The 17,811-nt window shown below is 43.1% G+C and overlaps 1 protein-coding gene across 2 annotated transcripts in view; it reads right to left on the reverse strand.

Annotated features, from left to right (window-relative positions):
- FH (fumarate hydratase) overlaps positions 1-17,811 on the reverse strand; it is a 452,710-nt gene that overhangs the window by 72,117 nt on the left and 362,782 nt on the right. For both annotated transcript variants that reach the window (XM_068231902.1, XM_068231901.1), the window contains exon 8: positions 15,202-15,329. In XM_068231902.1, the coding sequence (XP_068088003.1) occupies positions 15,202-15,329 (128 nt within the window). The remainder of the gene's footprint in view (positions 1-15,201; positions 15,330-17,811) is intronic.

The raw sequence follows: 17,811 nt of genomic DNA on the forward strand, positions 1-17,811 counted from the left end.
GATCCTTCTATAAGTTGCAATACCTCAAAGGAAACAAATCCTCACATAGTGTAATACTGTCTTCTTAAAATCACGTTTATTATAAAATTGCACTCACATGTCCAGGAAATTATATTGCGCACAGAGTTTTTTCCACGGGCTCTCCCCCGTTGCCAGGCTGGGCACACTTTATGGACTCCACTGCTGTCCGACCCTCGCTGGTTCTGTTCCCAAGAGCGCCTCACTTGTCCTGGTATGTCCACCTCCGCCCAATCGATTTCGTTACTGTCTCGTAACTCATCAGGGGCACGGAGGTCGGATACTAACCAGGATATATTTATACCTATGTGATGCGGCTATCCAGCCGCGCCCCCTTCCCCCATCCACTGCGCTTACGCGCTCATATTGGTCTAACTCCGTAGGTTCACAGGCTCTCATTGGCCACCACCCTCTGACACCATGCGACGCGTAACGCGTCATCCTCCCAGCATGCTCTATCTCCTCCGTCCTTCCTCATTGGGCATCACCCTCTGACGCTATGAGCGTCACCACGCGACGCGTAACTCGTCATATTCTCAACAGGCTCTGCCTCCTCCATCCGCCCTCACAAGCTGCCATACTCTATATCTCTAAGCGGGGCACACGTGTACCATACTTCCTGTGCCCTCCTCTTCCTGACCATCTATTTGCGTCCCAGCTTGGCTGTAAGGGGAGGGGCCGTTTACACTTGCACACCTTATCCCCAATGCAAGGCAAACCCACCCAGCCTCATTAGCCCCCCCCCCCCCCCCCCGCATCCCGCCTACAGTACATGCAGTGATTGGTATACACATATATAGCATTCATTAAATCTAATCTAGTTATATTTCTCCATAACTAACATCAACTATTTAAAACATTAGGACCATTATAAAACCCTTATAAACATCTGCATATTATTTCACGTGATTGTTTCCAAAAGTAGATGGTTCATATGAACTACATATTATTCCACATGTTGTTTTCAAAATAAATGGTTCACAAAGCATCTGCCCTCATTTCACAGTCAGTTATCAGCAATAAAGCAGTTCAGATCTAAATCGACATTGTGCCCCCCAGGCTGAAGGCTCCCCATACTATAAATCCACCGGGTCTCCCTTCTGGAGATATGCCTCACCTTATGGCACCCCCTCCATCCATATGTAACTTTCTCAAGCCCACAAAATTGTAAACCACTTGGATCACACCCATGGTGGACCCCAAAATGTTCAGATACACTATGTCCACTGAACCCCCTCTTTATGTTCCGGATGTGCTCTTGCACTCTTGTCTTTAGGGCCCTAGTGGTTCTCCCCACATATTGTTTACCACAATTGCACCATAACAGATAGACCACCCCCACACTGTTGCAGGTGATGTTTTGCAGAATCTTAAACTTAGCCCTATTGGTAAATGACACCACCTAATGACCTCTAACCCCATTTGCTTCCTCACATGCCTGACATCCTCTACAAGGGAAAAATCCCTTCTGGCTCCAGAATGGAATTACCCCTTTGTTCGGTCTCTCCACCAGACTCGGTGCTAGTATCTGCCTAAGGTTTGGCGCTTTCCTATATATAAATTGCGGCTTCTCTGGCAATATCCGCTGCAAAAGCCTATCCTCCTTCAATACGTGCCAGTGTTTTTTAACAATCGACTCCATCCTTCTGTGCTGACAGGAGTACTCAGTGATAAACGGAACCTTATACTCCCGTGACCCCCCCCCCTCCCCAACCCTTTATCAAAACCTCCCTATTTTTCTGCCCCACCTCAATAACCTCAGCATACAGTTGTTCCTCCCTATATCCCTTTTCCATAAACCTCTCCACCAATTTCTGTGATTGTGCCATATAGTCATCTACTCTCGTACAGTTCCTACGTATTCTTGTGAACTGTCCCTTAGGGACTGCTTTCAACCACTGTGGATGGTGACAACTGTCTTTGGACAGGTACCCATTCCTGTCCATGTTCTTAAAAAAAGTGCGTGTAATAAACATCCCTTCGTGCGTCTCCACCTCAATGTCCAAAAAATGGACCACCTGTAGATCACTCTCTACTTCTAATTTAATATCCAATTGATTGGTGTTAATTTCCTTAATGAAATCATCCAATTGTGTTGCACTACCCTCCCAAACTATATATAAGTCATCGATAAACCGATGCCACATGGATATGTTCCCCCCTTGTGCCCATTGTTCCAATACCCGTGCTTCCCACTGCCCCATAAACAAATTTGCCAGTAAAGGTGCAAACCCCGCCCCCATGGCACATCCTTTAGTTTGGATGTAAAATCTCCCCCTATACCAAAAGTAATTCCTACTCAAAGCAAAGGTGAGCAATTCAATGATAAATTCCACCTGCTGATGGTCCAGTTCTCCTTCCTCCTCAAAGCCAGCCCTCACCGCCGCTATGGCAGGCCCATGAGGAATGTTCGTATAAAGACTTGCCACATCTGCCATAACCAATAGGCTATTTTCATTTATATACTTCCCTTCCAAGATGCACAACATATGTTTTGTATCCTTGATTACACATGGCAACCTCTGAACCAATGGCTGCAAGAAATAATCTATGTACTGTCCAAGTCTATGGGTTATAGACCCTATACCACTAATAATAGGGCGGCCCGGAGGGGCAGTGGTGCTCTTATGAATTTTAGGTATTTGATATATAATGGGGATTCTGGGTGCTGTTGGCAATAGGAATCTAAATTCCTTGTCATCGACAATCCCCCTATCCAATCCTCCCCTAAGTATCTTCCTTAGTTCCTCCTTGAATATTTTCGTAGGGTCCCCCCTTAATTTACAGTATGTGGTGGCATCTCCCACCAGCCTATCTAGCTCAGTTCTATATTGTTCCTTGTTGAGCACCACTACCCCCCCACCCTTGTCAGCCGGTCTAACCACTAATCCCTTCTCCTCCAGTATACCCTTAGCAATTGCCAGAGTGTTATCTCTTCTTTTCTCCTCTATACTCTGCAAGTCCCTTTCCACCAGTCTTTTGAAGACCTCAACACAGTTACCGTTTGTCCCACCCTGGGGGTTAAAAGTTGATCTGTTGCGCATCCCCGTATGTAAGTACTTACTCACTGGGTTTGCTCTATTCATAGGGCCTTCCTTATTCAGAAAATATTTTTTAATATTAAGGGTCCTAGCATACTTCTGAAGATCTATGTATGTATGAAACTTATTCATTGGTTTCATAGGGGCATGTTTCAATCCTTTGTCTAGAAGCTTTAATTCCTGCCTACTCAGATCCGTTCCACTGATGTTAAAAATACCTTCACCTACTGGTTTCTTCTTCTCTTGTATCCTGTACCCTACTCGTACCCCCCTTCTGGTACCCTTTTTCTGTTGTCCCTTGGTGATGTGAAATCCCCGTAATAGTCCTTCCTGTATCTGTTCTCCCCCGGTCTGTACTGACTATGGCCCCCCTCCAAAAAAGGCTGATATCGGGTTTCTTGTTCTATGGGGTCATATCTATTATATACTGGTACATTATATGTGGGCCTCATATTCCTCCTATCATCTACCCTTCCAGGGTCCTCATACCTACCTTGCCCACTGTTCATAGGCTGTGGGACCCTAGCCTCTCGAATACCTCTCCCTTGTCTTGGGGAGAAACCCTCCCTCCCTGGGTGTCTCCTGGGTAATGGTCTTAAATTATATCTACCCTGATTCTGCATCACATCTTCCTGCACCCTGGTTAGGTTATCATTATCTGGCCTAGGGGCCTCCTGTGGGTTAACTGACTGTTCCTGAATCTCTATCCCTTTACTTACCTCTTCAGCGGGATCCTTCTTATCCTTATTATTCAATGCTTGCCATTTATATGCTGATTGCTTTTTATATATCTCCCAATCCCGATTAAATTGTTTCTGCTTATCTTGAATTATTGTTTTTTGATGATATATTAAAGAATTACATGTTCTTTGGGATAACTTTATATACTGTTCCTCATCCTTAAATGCTTCTAATTCGCTCTTAATATTCTCCACCTCCCCACCTAATCTATCTAATCGAGCGGTTTTTCTCTTTATCAGAAGCTTTAGTATACCATCACCACACTTCTCCAGATATTCCCCCCACTCCTTATTGTTACTCTCATTGTCCTCCCCATCATCCGGTACTACATCCCATATGTATCTTGTTGGGGTTATACCCTTAGATATATATTTATTCAAAGTGGCAATGTCCCACCACGTATTCTGCTCCTTTATGAGAACTTGTTCCAATTTCCTAAATGAACCATCTAAATTCTGATTACCATTATCACTACCACTCTCTTTCACCTTAAATATTTCATCCAGATCCACTGTCCGGTTTGACCTATATTCAAACACATCCATTTCGGTCATTACAGGTAAATCAATTTTCCCCAGTGGCGTTTTGATCTACTAAACCACCTCCAGATCTAATATGCACATACAAATAAAATATTTTAAATATTTTAAAACAAAAATCATAAAATCATGCACATTTTTCAATGGACATAAGTGATATTACAATTATCAGCGTTGCTATGCGGCTTCTCAAAAACCTTATAAAACCATGAACACAAATATCAAAGCGCTATAGCCAATCTTATCATATAGGGTGCGCTATCAACAGGTTCAGGCTAGCCTTTTTAAACAGTTTACAAATGTTCAGCGCACACCCTCATTGATCCAACTCCATATGCTCCAGTATACTGTCCATATTCCTACTCCATCATTGATGCATCAAATTTCAGCAGTACCTCCACCATAGACACCCACTAGTGATACACTCACCAGATGTCTTGGCCACTGTTAGACCAATTACACGCACTTTTTTTAAGAACACGGGCAGGAATGGTTACCTGTCCAAAGACAGTTGTCACCATCCACAGTGGTTGAAAGCAGTCCCTAAGGGACAGTTCACAAGAATACGTAGGAACTGTACGAGAGTAGATGACTATATGGCACAATCACAGAAATTGGTGGAGAGGTTTATGGAAAAGGGATATAGGGAGGAACAACTGTATGCTGAGGTTATTGAGGTGGGGCAGAAAAATAGGGAGGTTTTGATAAAGGGTGGGGGAGGGGGGGGTCACGGGAGTATAAGGTTCCGTTTATCACTGAGTACTCCTGTCAGCACAGACAGATGGAGTCGATTGTTAAAAAACACTGGCACGTATAGAAGGAGGATAGGCTTTTGCAGCGGATATTGCCAGAGAAGCCGCAATTTATATATAGGAAAGCGCCAAACCTTAGGCAGATACTAGCACCGAGTCTGGTGGAGGGACCGAACAAAGGGGTAATTCCATTCTGGAGCCAGAAGGGGTTTTTCCCTTGTAGAGGATGTCAGGCATGTGAGGAAGCAAATGGGGTTAGAGGTCATGAGGTGGTGTCATTTACCAATAGGGCTAAGTTTAAGATTCTGCAAAACATCACCTGCAACAGTGTGGGGGTGGTCTATCTGTTATGGTGCAATTGTGGTAAACAATATGTGGGGAGAACCACTAGGGCCCTAAAGACAAGAGTGCAAGAGCACATCCGGAACATAAAGAGGGGGTTCAGTGGACATCGTGTATCTGAACATTTTAGGGTCCACCATGGGTGTGATCCAAGTGGTTTACAATTTTGTGGGCTTGAGAAAGTTACATATGGATGGAGGGAGTGCCATAAGGTGAGGCATATCTCCAGAAGGGAGACCCGGTGGATTTATAGTATGGGGAGCCTTCAGCCTGGGGGGCACAATGCCGATTTAGATCTGAACTGCTTTATTGCTGATAACTGACTGTGAAATGAGGGCAGATGCTTTGTGAACCATTTATTTTGAAAACAACATGTAGAATAATATGTAGTTCATATGAACCATCTACTTTTGGAAACAATCACGTGAAATAATATGCAGATGTTTATAAGGGTTTTATAATGGTCCTAATGTTTTAAATAGTTGATGTTAGTTATGGAGAAATATAACTGGATTAGATTTAATAAATGCTATATATGTGTATACCAATCACTGCATGTACTGTAGGCGGGATGCGGGGGGGCTAATGAGGCTGGGTGGGTTTGCCTTGCATTGGGGATAAGGTGTGCAAGTGTAAACGGCCCCTCCCCTTACAGCCAAGCTGGGACGCAAATAGATGGTCAGGAAGAGGAGGGCACATGAAGTATGGTACACGTGTGCCCCGCTTAGAGATATAGAGTATGGCAGCTTGTGAGGGCGGATGGAGGAGGCAGAGCCTGTTGAGAATATGACGAGTTACGCGTCGCGTGGTGACGCGCATAGCGTCAGAGGGTGATGCCCAATGAGGAAGGACGGAGGAGATAGAGCATGCTGGGAGGATGACGCGTTACGCGTCGCATGGTGACGCGCATGGCGTCAGAGGGTGGTGGCCAATGAGAGCCTGTGAACCTACGGAGTTAGACCAATATGAGCGCGTAAGCGCTGTGGATGGGGGAAGGGGGCGCGGCCGGATAGCCGCATCACATAGGTATAAATATATCCTGGTTAGTATCCGACCTCCGTGCCCCTGATGAATTACGAGACAGTAACGAAATCAATTGGGCAGAGGTGGACATACCAGGACAAGTGAGGCGCTCTTGGGAACAGAACCAGCGAGGGTCGGACGGCAGTGGAGTCCATAAAGTGTGCCCAGCCTGGCAACGGGGGAGAGCCCGTGGAAAAAACTCTGTGCGCAATATAATTTTCTGGACATGTGAGTGCAATTTTATAATAAACGTGATTTTAAGAAGACAGTATTACGCTATGTGAGGATTTGTTTCCTTTGAGGTATTGCAACTTATAGAAGGATCAAGGGAATAGAGCAGCAATTGGTGCCAGGATCCTGAGGAGTCTGGGATCACTGGAATTGAGCGTGGTTGGCCAGTCTAACAGTGGCCAAGACATCTGGTGAGTGTATCACTAGTGGGTGTCTATGGTGGAGGTACTGCTGAAATTTGATGCATCAATGATGAAGTAGGAATATGGACAGTATACTGGAGCATATGGAATATAAACAATAGGACGGGTGTAGCACTAACGAGAGGGTGCGAACAGCGCAGACGTGCACTGCGCACACAAAGACCCTAGCTGACGCTGACTGACGGTGTCCCTATACACAGACTACAGTACAATTCAGCGAATACACAATACAAGTAATATAAACAATAGGACGGGTGTAGCACTAACGAGAGGGTGCGGACAGTGCAGACGTGCACTGCGCACACAAAGACCCTAGGTAACGCGGTGACGGACGGTCCCTATACACAGACTACAGTACCCTACAGTACTAACGAAACAATAGAAGAATCTAGCTAAATAATAGAACAGGTATGACTAGATTACAGAGAGCAGATACAGGACAGGTATAGCACTAAAGCTGGGCCTTGCTAACTACAAAATAGTACAATGCTAACTACAAAATAGCAGCTGCAGCAGTGACAGTCTCCCTCCCTAGTCCCTAATCACACAAACTAAACTGCCTAAAATACAATCTATCTACAATATAAAGAAATACAGTTGAATATCAAGTGTTGGAGTGTAAAAATGCTTGGTTTAGAACAATATAAATGCACTTGCACACAGACAAAAAGCACTGGAGCAATCTCTCAGTACAGTTAGTCAGTAAGTCGCAAGCAGGACGAGTGAGGCAAGATGGCGCCCACTATTTATAGAGGGGGGCTTGGCCAGGCTTCCCCTCTGTGATTGGCTGCAGTCAGAGGGCTGGGAGCCCTCTGATTCGCTTGTGAGGACTCGAGGTGACGTCAGACGTGACGCTATCCGAGCTGGTGACGCTATCCGAGCTCGGATAGCTAGGATATCTCCGGATATCTGCTTGCTATCCGAGTGCGCTCGGATAGCACAGCCCTGATAGCTAATACTATTCGAGCTCGGTATTCGAGCTCGAATAGTGAAAAAAGAGCTAGGATATCCGAGTATCTCGGATATCCTAGCTCTGATGAGCACCACTGGGTACGTATGCCTCAATTCTTTTTGTAGGTTAGATGTGGAATTGTTGATGGGCGGTGTTGTATCTGGCAGGCACAGCATTAGATAAGATATTTATTATGATATACTTAGTATCTGATGTATGTGGATAACACTATTTGTTGGGCTGTATAGCTGCCTCCTTTACGCACACCCTGGGGGGACTACGTGAATGGAGAGATGTGAAAAATTGGCCTGGTTATGCATGCTTGGGTACTGCGGTTGCTAGGTTATGTCTATTTGGTCATGTGATATTCGTCACATAACCTTTTTTTCTTTTGCTTTCTATGCATATAACCAGCTGGTTGCGTGTGCGATTTGGCGCTGTGGGTGCTAAGCAACGTTGATGAGGTCACGTGATAGTAGTCAGATGACCACTATTTGCTTTTTTCCCACTATAGGGATAATGTGGCTATGACGTGGTGCTCACGTGAGAGCGCCATCCAATCGGTGCATGAGACGTGTTTACATCATGTGGGCGGCATAATGCAAGCTGCCTGTGTGTATACAATGTGTACTACGCGATCGCGCTATGATGGTATTTGGCTTACTCACTACTGACTCCTGGGGTTGTGTGAGTTTATAGATTATTGATTTTGGGGTGCTTGTGTGTTTGTTGTACTCATATTAAGAGTCTCAAACAGCACATATGGGGAGGTGATTTTGCGAACATTACCAAGACAACCATTGTGCATTTTACTTTTTCTTGTTTTCTATTGGTGCGCCTGATCATGTACTGGTTTGGTGGGTGGACAGTTCACCAGTGTTCCTTCCCCATCTGCTTGGGGTATACATATGCATGCATCTGAGAAGTCATGTGATTCTTTTGAGGTCTGCAGCCTCCCATCAGGTCCTCTTTGAGAAAATGATTGTGATTGGTCAATTTTAATTTTATTGATTTTCTCTGATTGGTTGATTGTGGGTATTTATATGTTGGGTGTGAAGGTTCACTTTGAATGCACATTTGTCAGCTTGAAGATGGGCAGGTAGCCCGAAACAGCTCTAGACCAGTGTCTGCCACCATGCTATAAGACACAACTATTTTGGATTTGTGGACTACGGACTGTATCCTTTTGGAGATGGACAACGTTGTCGGCGGGCATTTGATGGATTATGGGTGTCTGACACCTATCTATTGCAAGTAGTCGGCACCTGTCAAACACAAGTTTACATTGTGTCTATCTTGTGCATTAAAAGAGCTTGAAGATTTGCATTATAAAATTGGAGTGTGCTGATCTCTGTGGACTACTAAAAAGTAAAAGGGTAATAAATTCTGTTTGTTTTGTAGATCTTACATCAGACTAATGCTGGATACAGTCGGTTCGTTCACGCACTCGATTCCCGTCGATGCGCCGCTCGATTCCCGTCGATTCGTTTATTTCCGACATGTCCGATTCGTGTTTCGATGGATCGTTAGGTCGATTTGCCATACTTTACATGGCAATCGACCTAAAAATCATCGAAATGCGCTCGGAAATGTTCGGGAATAATCGATTAGTTGGGAATCGAGCGACGCATTAGATGCGGGAACGAACCGTGTGTATTCAGCATAACAGGCAGTCATTAGGAAGTGAAATAGTAAGAGCAAAGAGTGAAATGTAGAAAACACAAGGAAAACTAAAACACAAATGACTTACCAGTAACGTCTTTCCGGGAGTCTGAAGGACAGCAACCCAGATGAGATATGACCCTTCTACTTACAATTGGACAGGAAAAGGTTAAGAATTTAAATGCATGGCTGCATAGTATATATAATCAGTACCTCTGTATTCCTTCCTCTATAATAATAATGATGACCACGTATGATGTTTAAATGATCAATTTAATAAGCAGTAACTCATTACAAACAATGGCTGGGTAGTTTGGGTGGTGTCCTTCTGACTCCCAGGAAATACGTTAGGGGTAAGTAACTGGTGTCTGTACCAGGGCCTCTCCAGACCCAGATGAGACTCAAAGATTACTTCCATCAGGGTGGGACAGCTGCTTGCAGGACTTTTCTACTAAAGGATAAGTCAGTGTTAGCTGCAAAGTCTGGTCTATAATGCTTGATAAAAGTACAGTGGGATGCGAAAGTTTGGGCAACCTTGTTAATTGCCATAATTTTTCTGTATAAATCGTTGGTTGTTACGATAAAAAATGTCAGTTAAATATATCATATAGGAGACACACAGTGATATTTGAGAAGTGAAGTTTATTGGATTTACAGAAAGTGCGAAATAATTAAATAAAATTAGGAACGTGCATAAATTTGGGCACCACAATTTTAAATTGATTCCACAACCTTTATAACTAATTTACTGGAACTCAAATTGGCTTGGTAAGCTCATTGACCCATGAACTACATACACAGGTGAATCCAATTATGAGAAAGAGTATGTAAGGGGGTCAATTGTAAGTTTCCCTCCTATTTTCATTTTCTCTGAAGAGTAGCAACATGGGGGTCTCAAAACTACTCTCAAATGACCTGAAGATAAAGATTGTTCACCATCATGGTTTACGGGAAGGATACAGAAAGCGGTCTCAGATTTCAGCTGTCTATTTCTACAGAAAATCCAACACTAGAGTATGCTGAGCCAACATTTTAGTATGCCATCTTAACTCTTCATTCACTATTTCAATAGTTTGAAATATTTCATCGGTAACATTGTCAAATAGTACAGCAAGCAATTCTATATTTTGCGAGGTTATTAGGGTTAGTCCTCCTGTTCCAATCAGTCCGGTATACACACCAGCTTTTGCATACCATGGTACTTGAAGGAGTCTCCCTTTCTTAGTTCCCTCAGCACTTCTTTTGTACATATGATGATTGGAAATGTGTTCAATGTTTTTTTGTTCTTTCTCAACAAACCAAGTGGTGGGTGCTATTTTATTGATTGTACACCTTCCTTTCCACTTCTATCTTGTCCTTTGTAAGGTGTATCAACAGTCCCAGAGATCTTCTCATTTTGCACATTGGATATACAGAGTCTCTTTACTTCGATCCCTTATAAGGAGGGGATGCGGCGGATCGAGGAAAAGTTGTTGGAAACAACACTTTCAAATGTCCAAATTTTTTTCATTATGGATGCATTAGAGCTGATTTTACGCTCCAATTATTTCCGGTTTCTCGATAAATTCTATATTCAGTGTCAATGCACAAGTGTGGGTTCCCCAGTAGCCCCATCATTTGCTAACTTGTTCTTCACGGATCTTGAGAGGTGTATGTTCATTGATCATGAAATCTATGTTAAACATATTTTTCCGTTTTTTCGGTTTGTGGACGACATATTGATGTTATGGGATGGCCCGACCAAATTGTTTGAACAGATTGTGGCGGAGGCCAATCAAGCCCACCCCACCATCAAATTCACGGCAGAATGGTCACCAGACAGTATCCACTATCTGGATGTGACCATTAGCAAAGAAGGTGGGAAATTGCTTACGAGCTTGTACCAAAAACCGACGGAGCGCAATAATTTGCTATGGACTGTGGCGACGGTTAAAAAGGGCATCCCTAAGGGCCAATTTTTAAGAGCCCAGCGTATTTCGTTGAAAATCACAGATTACAACAAAGCGGCCGAGGGTTTCATTATAAAAATGATGGAAAAAGGTTACGATGGACAGTCTCTTCGGAAGGTAATTGAGGAAGTAAGGGTGATTGCTAGAGAGGATTTGCTGCGACCCAAGGTGAAAAAAGTGTCCAACCGTTTGCTCTTTGTGTGCAACTATGGGTATCTGTCTGATAGGATCCGGTCGGTAGTGCGGAAGTTTTGGCCGATCCTCAGGCAAGATAAAGAGTTTGGGAAGCTATTTGTAGAACCTCCAGTTTTTGCGTATCGCAGGGGTAAGACCATTAAAGAGAACCCGAGGTGGGTTTGAAGAATATTATCTGCATACAGAGGCTGGATCTGCCTATACAGCCCAGCCTCTGTTGCTATCCCAAACCCCCCTAAGGTCCCCCTGCACTCTGCAATCCCTCATAAATCACAGCCACGCTGCTGACAAACAGCTTGTCAGAGCTGGCTGTGTTTATCTCTATAGTGTCAGTCTGCTGCTCTCCCTGCCTCCTGCAGAACTCCAGTCCCCGCCTGCATCCCTTCCCTCCCTGCTGATTGGAGGGAAGGGACGGGGGCAGGGACCGGAGCTATGCAGGAGGTGGGGGAGCAGCTGAGACTGACACTACAGATGTAAACACAGCCTCACAGCATGGCTGTGATTTATGAGGGATTGCAGAGTGCAGGGGGACCTTAGTGGGGTTTGGGATAGCAACAGAGGCTGGGCTGTATAGGCAGATCCAGCCTCTGTATGCAGATAACATTCTTTAAACACACCTCGGGTTCTCTTTAAGAATTGGGTATGCAAGTCAGACATTGCTATTAGACATAGGGAAGTGACCCGAAGTGCTAAGAGAGGCAATTTCCTGTGTTTAAGTTGCAATTGCTGCGGGGCCATTATAAAAGGTACCAGTATCTCCCATCCTTCTACAGGTGCCAGCATACCCATTAGGGAAAGATTTTCATGCTCGAGTCTGTATGTGGTATACAACCTCAAGTGCCCCTGTGGGTATGTGTACATTGGAAAGACGGAACGGCCTGTGAAACACAGAATTCAAGAACATAAAAGAGATATTGTAAACGTTGCAGCTGGAAAGAAAGAGTATGAGACCTCAGTCTCCAGGCATTTTCTCAATTCCAGCCACGGTGCTAGCCAGCTCCGATGGTTTGTGCTGGAAGAGGTACCTAGACACCACAGGGGTGGGGATAGAGGGAAGATGCTGCTACAGTGTGAAGCTAAATGGATTAGCAGATTTAACTGTGTACAACTCAATGGTCTTAATGAAAACCTTAAAGCGGTATTGTCACCATAAAAATCAAATTTCAACAGCAACTGGTCTCAGTCTATTAAGTGATAAAGATGCTAATTCTGCATTCAAAACTTGCAAAAAAAATTCTGCTGTTATGGTTTGTAGTCATCACATACTTTAGGAGCACTGGCTCTAGTGCCAAACAGTGCCAAAGAGTTGAATGCTGGGAGCTATTTTTATCTATAATATATTCCTCCTCTTCCATTTATTTCCCTGCCTGGCTGCTTATCAGAAACACCCTCTGGTTACTTGTGTTTACAAGCAAGGCTGAGGTGACTCAGTGATGTGTAAATAAAAAAAAAAGACAGTGCAGTTGTTAGTATACACCTCAGTGGGAGTGTCTTAAGACTCTGGGCGGAGGGCAGCTAATGAATACACAATGAGCAAGAGAAGGGAGGGGGTAAAAACAAGAGTCAGGGAGGATATGATGTCAGCATTAGTTTGGCAAGATGGCCACTGCCTAGAATAGGATTTTCTGCTTTTCCTTTATAAAATTCACAGGAATCATTACGTGGATAGCACAATACATCTGTTATGTAAGAAGACGTAGTACTTATCTACTTATATATGTGTTTTTTTATTTCTAGGTTAGCATGGGTGTCGCTTGTTCTTTAAGGTGTTTTCTAGAATATGTCCTTCTTTTCTAGGTTGAATTTGTTATAATTTGTTATAATTTGAAATGGATTGATGTTAATCATATGATTGTGATTTCCTGTGAATGGGTATTTAGGTGGTGCTGGTGATGGTTGTGTCACACCTGAGGAAGGGCTCCGCCCAAAACATGTCGTGTGTGCCTCTGTATGCTGCAAATACAGTGATTTACTGAAGCCTTTTGTGTGCTGTTTCCGTAATTGTGTTAGTACATTGTTGGCTGCAGGAGTGGTGTACCTGCAGGAGTGGGGCACCGGCACAAAGGTCTGCAACTAGGCCTACTAGGTGGGTGAAGTGTGAACATCCTACATAAATATCAGGTAGTTACTGTATGTCTACTATTATTGCTTGGGTTGATACCCCAACATGTTCTTGTTTGTTGCATTTCATTTTTTTTTCTCTTTGTCTTCTGCCTTCTTTTCTTTTGTATCTCTTCTTCTTTTGTACAAATGCAGATATCAAACAACAAATGTTGATTCCAGTAATACCATTAATGACTACCTGTAAATGGTTTACTGCAAGTGTTCAAAATGTTAAGTTTCTTCATCAGGCATTATACAGAACTGTTTCAGAACCATACAATAGTGCATGTAACATACAGAGACTTACAGTATATAGTATTCTGTAGGCTCAATCTGACAAACAGTTGTGCCCAATTTGAAATGGAAAAATACTTTCTCAGTGTTCAGATCTATTGACCTCTGGCAGCATTTATCAATACAGGTAAACACAAAAAATAATCAACTTAGCTCTCAGTCAGAGAACAGCAACAGGCAGAGGTTCTAATAAGTCAGCCAGTCTGTAAAAAACAAGACAAAACAAAAAAAACAATCAAATGATGGTAAGATTCATACATACTTATGAACCCAGGTCTTATGTTCAAGCCTCTGTTACCTTGTATTCAAATGTCTGCTCTTTTCCCAAATTTGAACAGCGGACATTTGAAAACAAGTTTATGAAGATGTTTCAGACTCTAAACAAAGGCTTGAACATGAGACCTGGGTTTATGAGTATGTATGAATCTTAAAGTGCACCTGAGATGGAAAAAAAATACTTGGGGATCCTCCAGCCCCCTGCCGTCCTCCTCTGCCACTGGGATAGTCTGCAATCGGCCCTGGAAAATCCTCCAGTCGGTGCAGGCACAGTCCGGTCATGCGCATTCCCTCATCGGCAGGAGCATCAGACACAACACACTCCTGGCAGTGGGGGTGCATGGCCGGGTATGCGCAGAAAGCCCCAGACCAGAGGACTTTCTGGGGCCAATTGTGGACAATCCCGGCAGAGGACAAAAAGACGGCGAGGGAGTGATTAGTGATTACAGACTGGCTGACCTTTTATCACCTCCGTCTGTTGCTTTTCTCAGAAAAAGAAAATGCCAAGATGTGCATCAAATGTGGAGAGCTGGCGACCTCACACTTATATGAAGGCAAAATAGCAAACTGCTTTCACTGAAAAAAATATTAAAATATTCTACATTAGCTGGATCTATATTTCTCATACACAAACGGATGGCCAATCAATTAGATGTTAAGATTTCTGGAATGCATGCACATTTAAAGCAAATGGTATGCAGCATGATCAATTCTAAGATGCATTAATTTGCATGAAAATCGCATGCAAGCTTGTAATCCCTTTGACAACCTCTACGCACAAAAAGCCATATTGTTTTACAAGTCTAAACTTGATATAATCTGCTTATCACTACTGATTTTTTATGCTCGATAGGTCACACAAGAGACTATGCTTACTTACAATTAAAGGCTTGAAAACATTCAGTTCAAAATGTCCATTACTGGCACCTATTGTTATAGCAACATGATTGCCCATCACTTGAGCAGATACCATAGTAACAGCTTCACACTGAGTAGGATTCACTTTTCCTGTATCCAGGGGAAAAAAATGAAAAACAGGATGAATATCTGTACAAAATAAACAGAGTCAAGTACAAAGAGTTAAATACCAAAACATTTTGTAGAACTAAATACACCATCTAACATCTTATTATTATTGATTTGCAAAGCGCCAACATATTCCGTGGCGCTGTACAAAGTAAGAACATGGGGTACATAATAATAAAGACAATAGTGTACACCAATATACAAGATACATAATTTGTGACAAAATACAAAAATGATACAAAATACAGAATACAAAATACAGGATTGGTAATGACAGTGATAAAAGTAACATGATAAATCAAATGTATAATAATTTTCAAGACACAAAAGGGGGAGAGAGCACTGACCTTGCGAGCTTACAATCTAAATCTTAGATTGTAAGACCGGATTTTAGTTTCTCCAACTAAAATCCAGTCTTACAAGGTTGATATAAATATATGCACAATTACTCTTGCCCACAGAGAACAGGACTTAATCCCCTGGGAGACCATTTGGGGCCAAGCTCTGTACAGATGCATTGACAACATATAGTCATAGCATGTGACCGCCTCTAATGCTATTGGGGAAGAGGGGGTGTTGGGAGTTGGAGGAAAGAGTGCCGATTTCTGAGCAAAGGACAGAGTTAGTTACACAGTGGGCAGTGTGAAAATCCAAAAAATAGGATTGGCCTGACAATCCACTGTCGGCAACAGTTTGAGAGCCATTGTACACCTGCAAGAATGTTGGCAGCCTTGGCCGAGACCCAACTGGCATGTATACAAGGCAAGCTCTGTGGGGGATACAGCTCTTTGGATTGTGACATCTTGCTGTTCAGGACTGCAAGAGAAGACACAGATTAAATTCTGTCAAAAAAATAAATAAATAAAGCAATGAAATTCTCAGGTATGTGTTCACTGGTCTGGCCCAAAATCTGTCGGTTCTATCAGATTTTAACTGCCTACTTTTTTTTCGTGATAGTGGTCCTTTAAAAACTACAAGGTCTTTTTTGAAAAAAAAATAAAAATCATTTTTGGACTTGTAAGTTGGGAACTACCTGTATCCAGCCAGGAATTCTGCTTGTGATAGTGGTGCTTTAAGAAAAACGATTTTAAAGATTTTAACGAAAAAATGTTTTTTAAACTAGTAAAATTATACTTTGTTGCAGTACACTTTACTATATAGCGAGTTACAAGTTCTGCATACACACTTTATACATTTTAAAGCAAACCTGTGATCCAGTGCTGGGACTCTCTGTAAGTTTGCGTCCGATCCCGTCCTTGAATGAGTGCGGCCGCAGTTTATTATATAAACTTTACACAAAAAATATACATTAAAACTGCAAAACAAATATATCTAGCAGTTGAACATATTGGTTGGATAGAAATACAGAAAAGAGAGAATGATGAAGAATTGTATGAAAAGTTCAAAATACGGTGTTGTGTTCAATAAGCGGTAGAGTCTTTGTAATGCAGAGAATTGCATTTTGGCCAGTTTCCAGCTGGCTTGTCGAAAGATGGAATTTGACAAAGATGATAGACAAGGAGGCAGAGATCTATTGTACCAAACTCTTAACACCTCAACTTGATGGGAGGGTCTGACATAAGAGCTGATGCCATCCTTGCCAGAGGGGGAAACTTCAGCCCCCTTTCAGAAAGGATGAAATCTGGTAGAAAATTATTTCTTACTGCACATAAGTCCCATCAATAAATGGATTGCATATTTGCATTTCGCAAGGCATTACAAATTCACACATATTAACCACCCTGGTGTTCTATTTCCCCAGGATTTCCGTACAAAAAGTGGTTCAATTGATTTCCAATAATTTTCAACCATTTTTTTTTTTTTGCAATCATTTTTTTTTTTATATTGAATTCAATACAGGTTATTGTATTGAATTCAATAATAAAAAAATAAAAAAAAGTTTGCTGAGAGATGTTGATGATGCTGTGTGACCCTTGTGCCATCAACGCCGATCGACGGGGGATATGTGATCACCGAGGGAGAAGCAAAATCCCCCAAGGGACGTGGAAGAAGGCACTGGGGAAGCTATCAGAGGTACGCGACGAGGGATCAGCACGCCAATGGTGAGTATAAGACCCAGATGTATAGCCAGATGTATTAGCCAGGTGTAGTTAGCCAGATGTATTAGCCAGATGTGCAGCCAGGTATAGTTAGCCAAAAGTAATAGCCAGGAATAGGTAGCCAGATGTTTTGCTAGGTATATAGTGAGACAGATGTTTGCCAGGTATGTAGGAGACAGATGTGCAGCCAGGTCTAGGGAGCCAGATGTATAGGGAGCCAGGTTTGCAGGTGCCTCTGCCCCCCCCCCCCCCCCCAATTGTCCCTGATCCCCGTACTCCCCCCTGACTGTGGCCGGGTGTCCTTGGCCGGGGACTCCTGTGTGTGTGTGTGGGGGGGGGGGGGGATTCCCCTTATATGCGGGCTGGTGGTGGCCTGCGGGGATCCCCCTTCTGTGGGGGGGGGG

This window comes from Hyperolius riggenbachi, chromosome 4, assembly GCF_040937935.1.
Source record: "Hyperolius riggenbachi isolate aHypRig1 chromosome 4, aHypRig1.pri, whole genome shotgun sequence".
In the NCBI taxonomy this organism is placed as follows: domain Eukaryota; kingdom Metazoa; phylum Chordata; class Amphibia; order Anura; family Hyperoliidae; genus Hyperolius; species Hyperolius riggenbachi.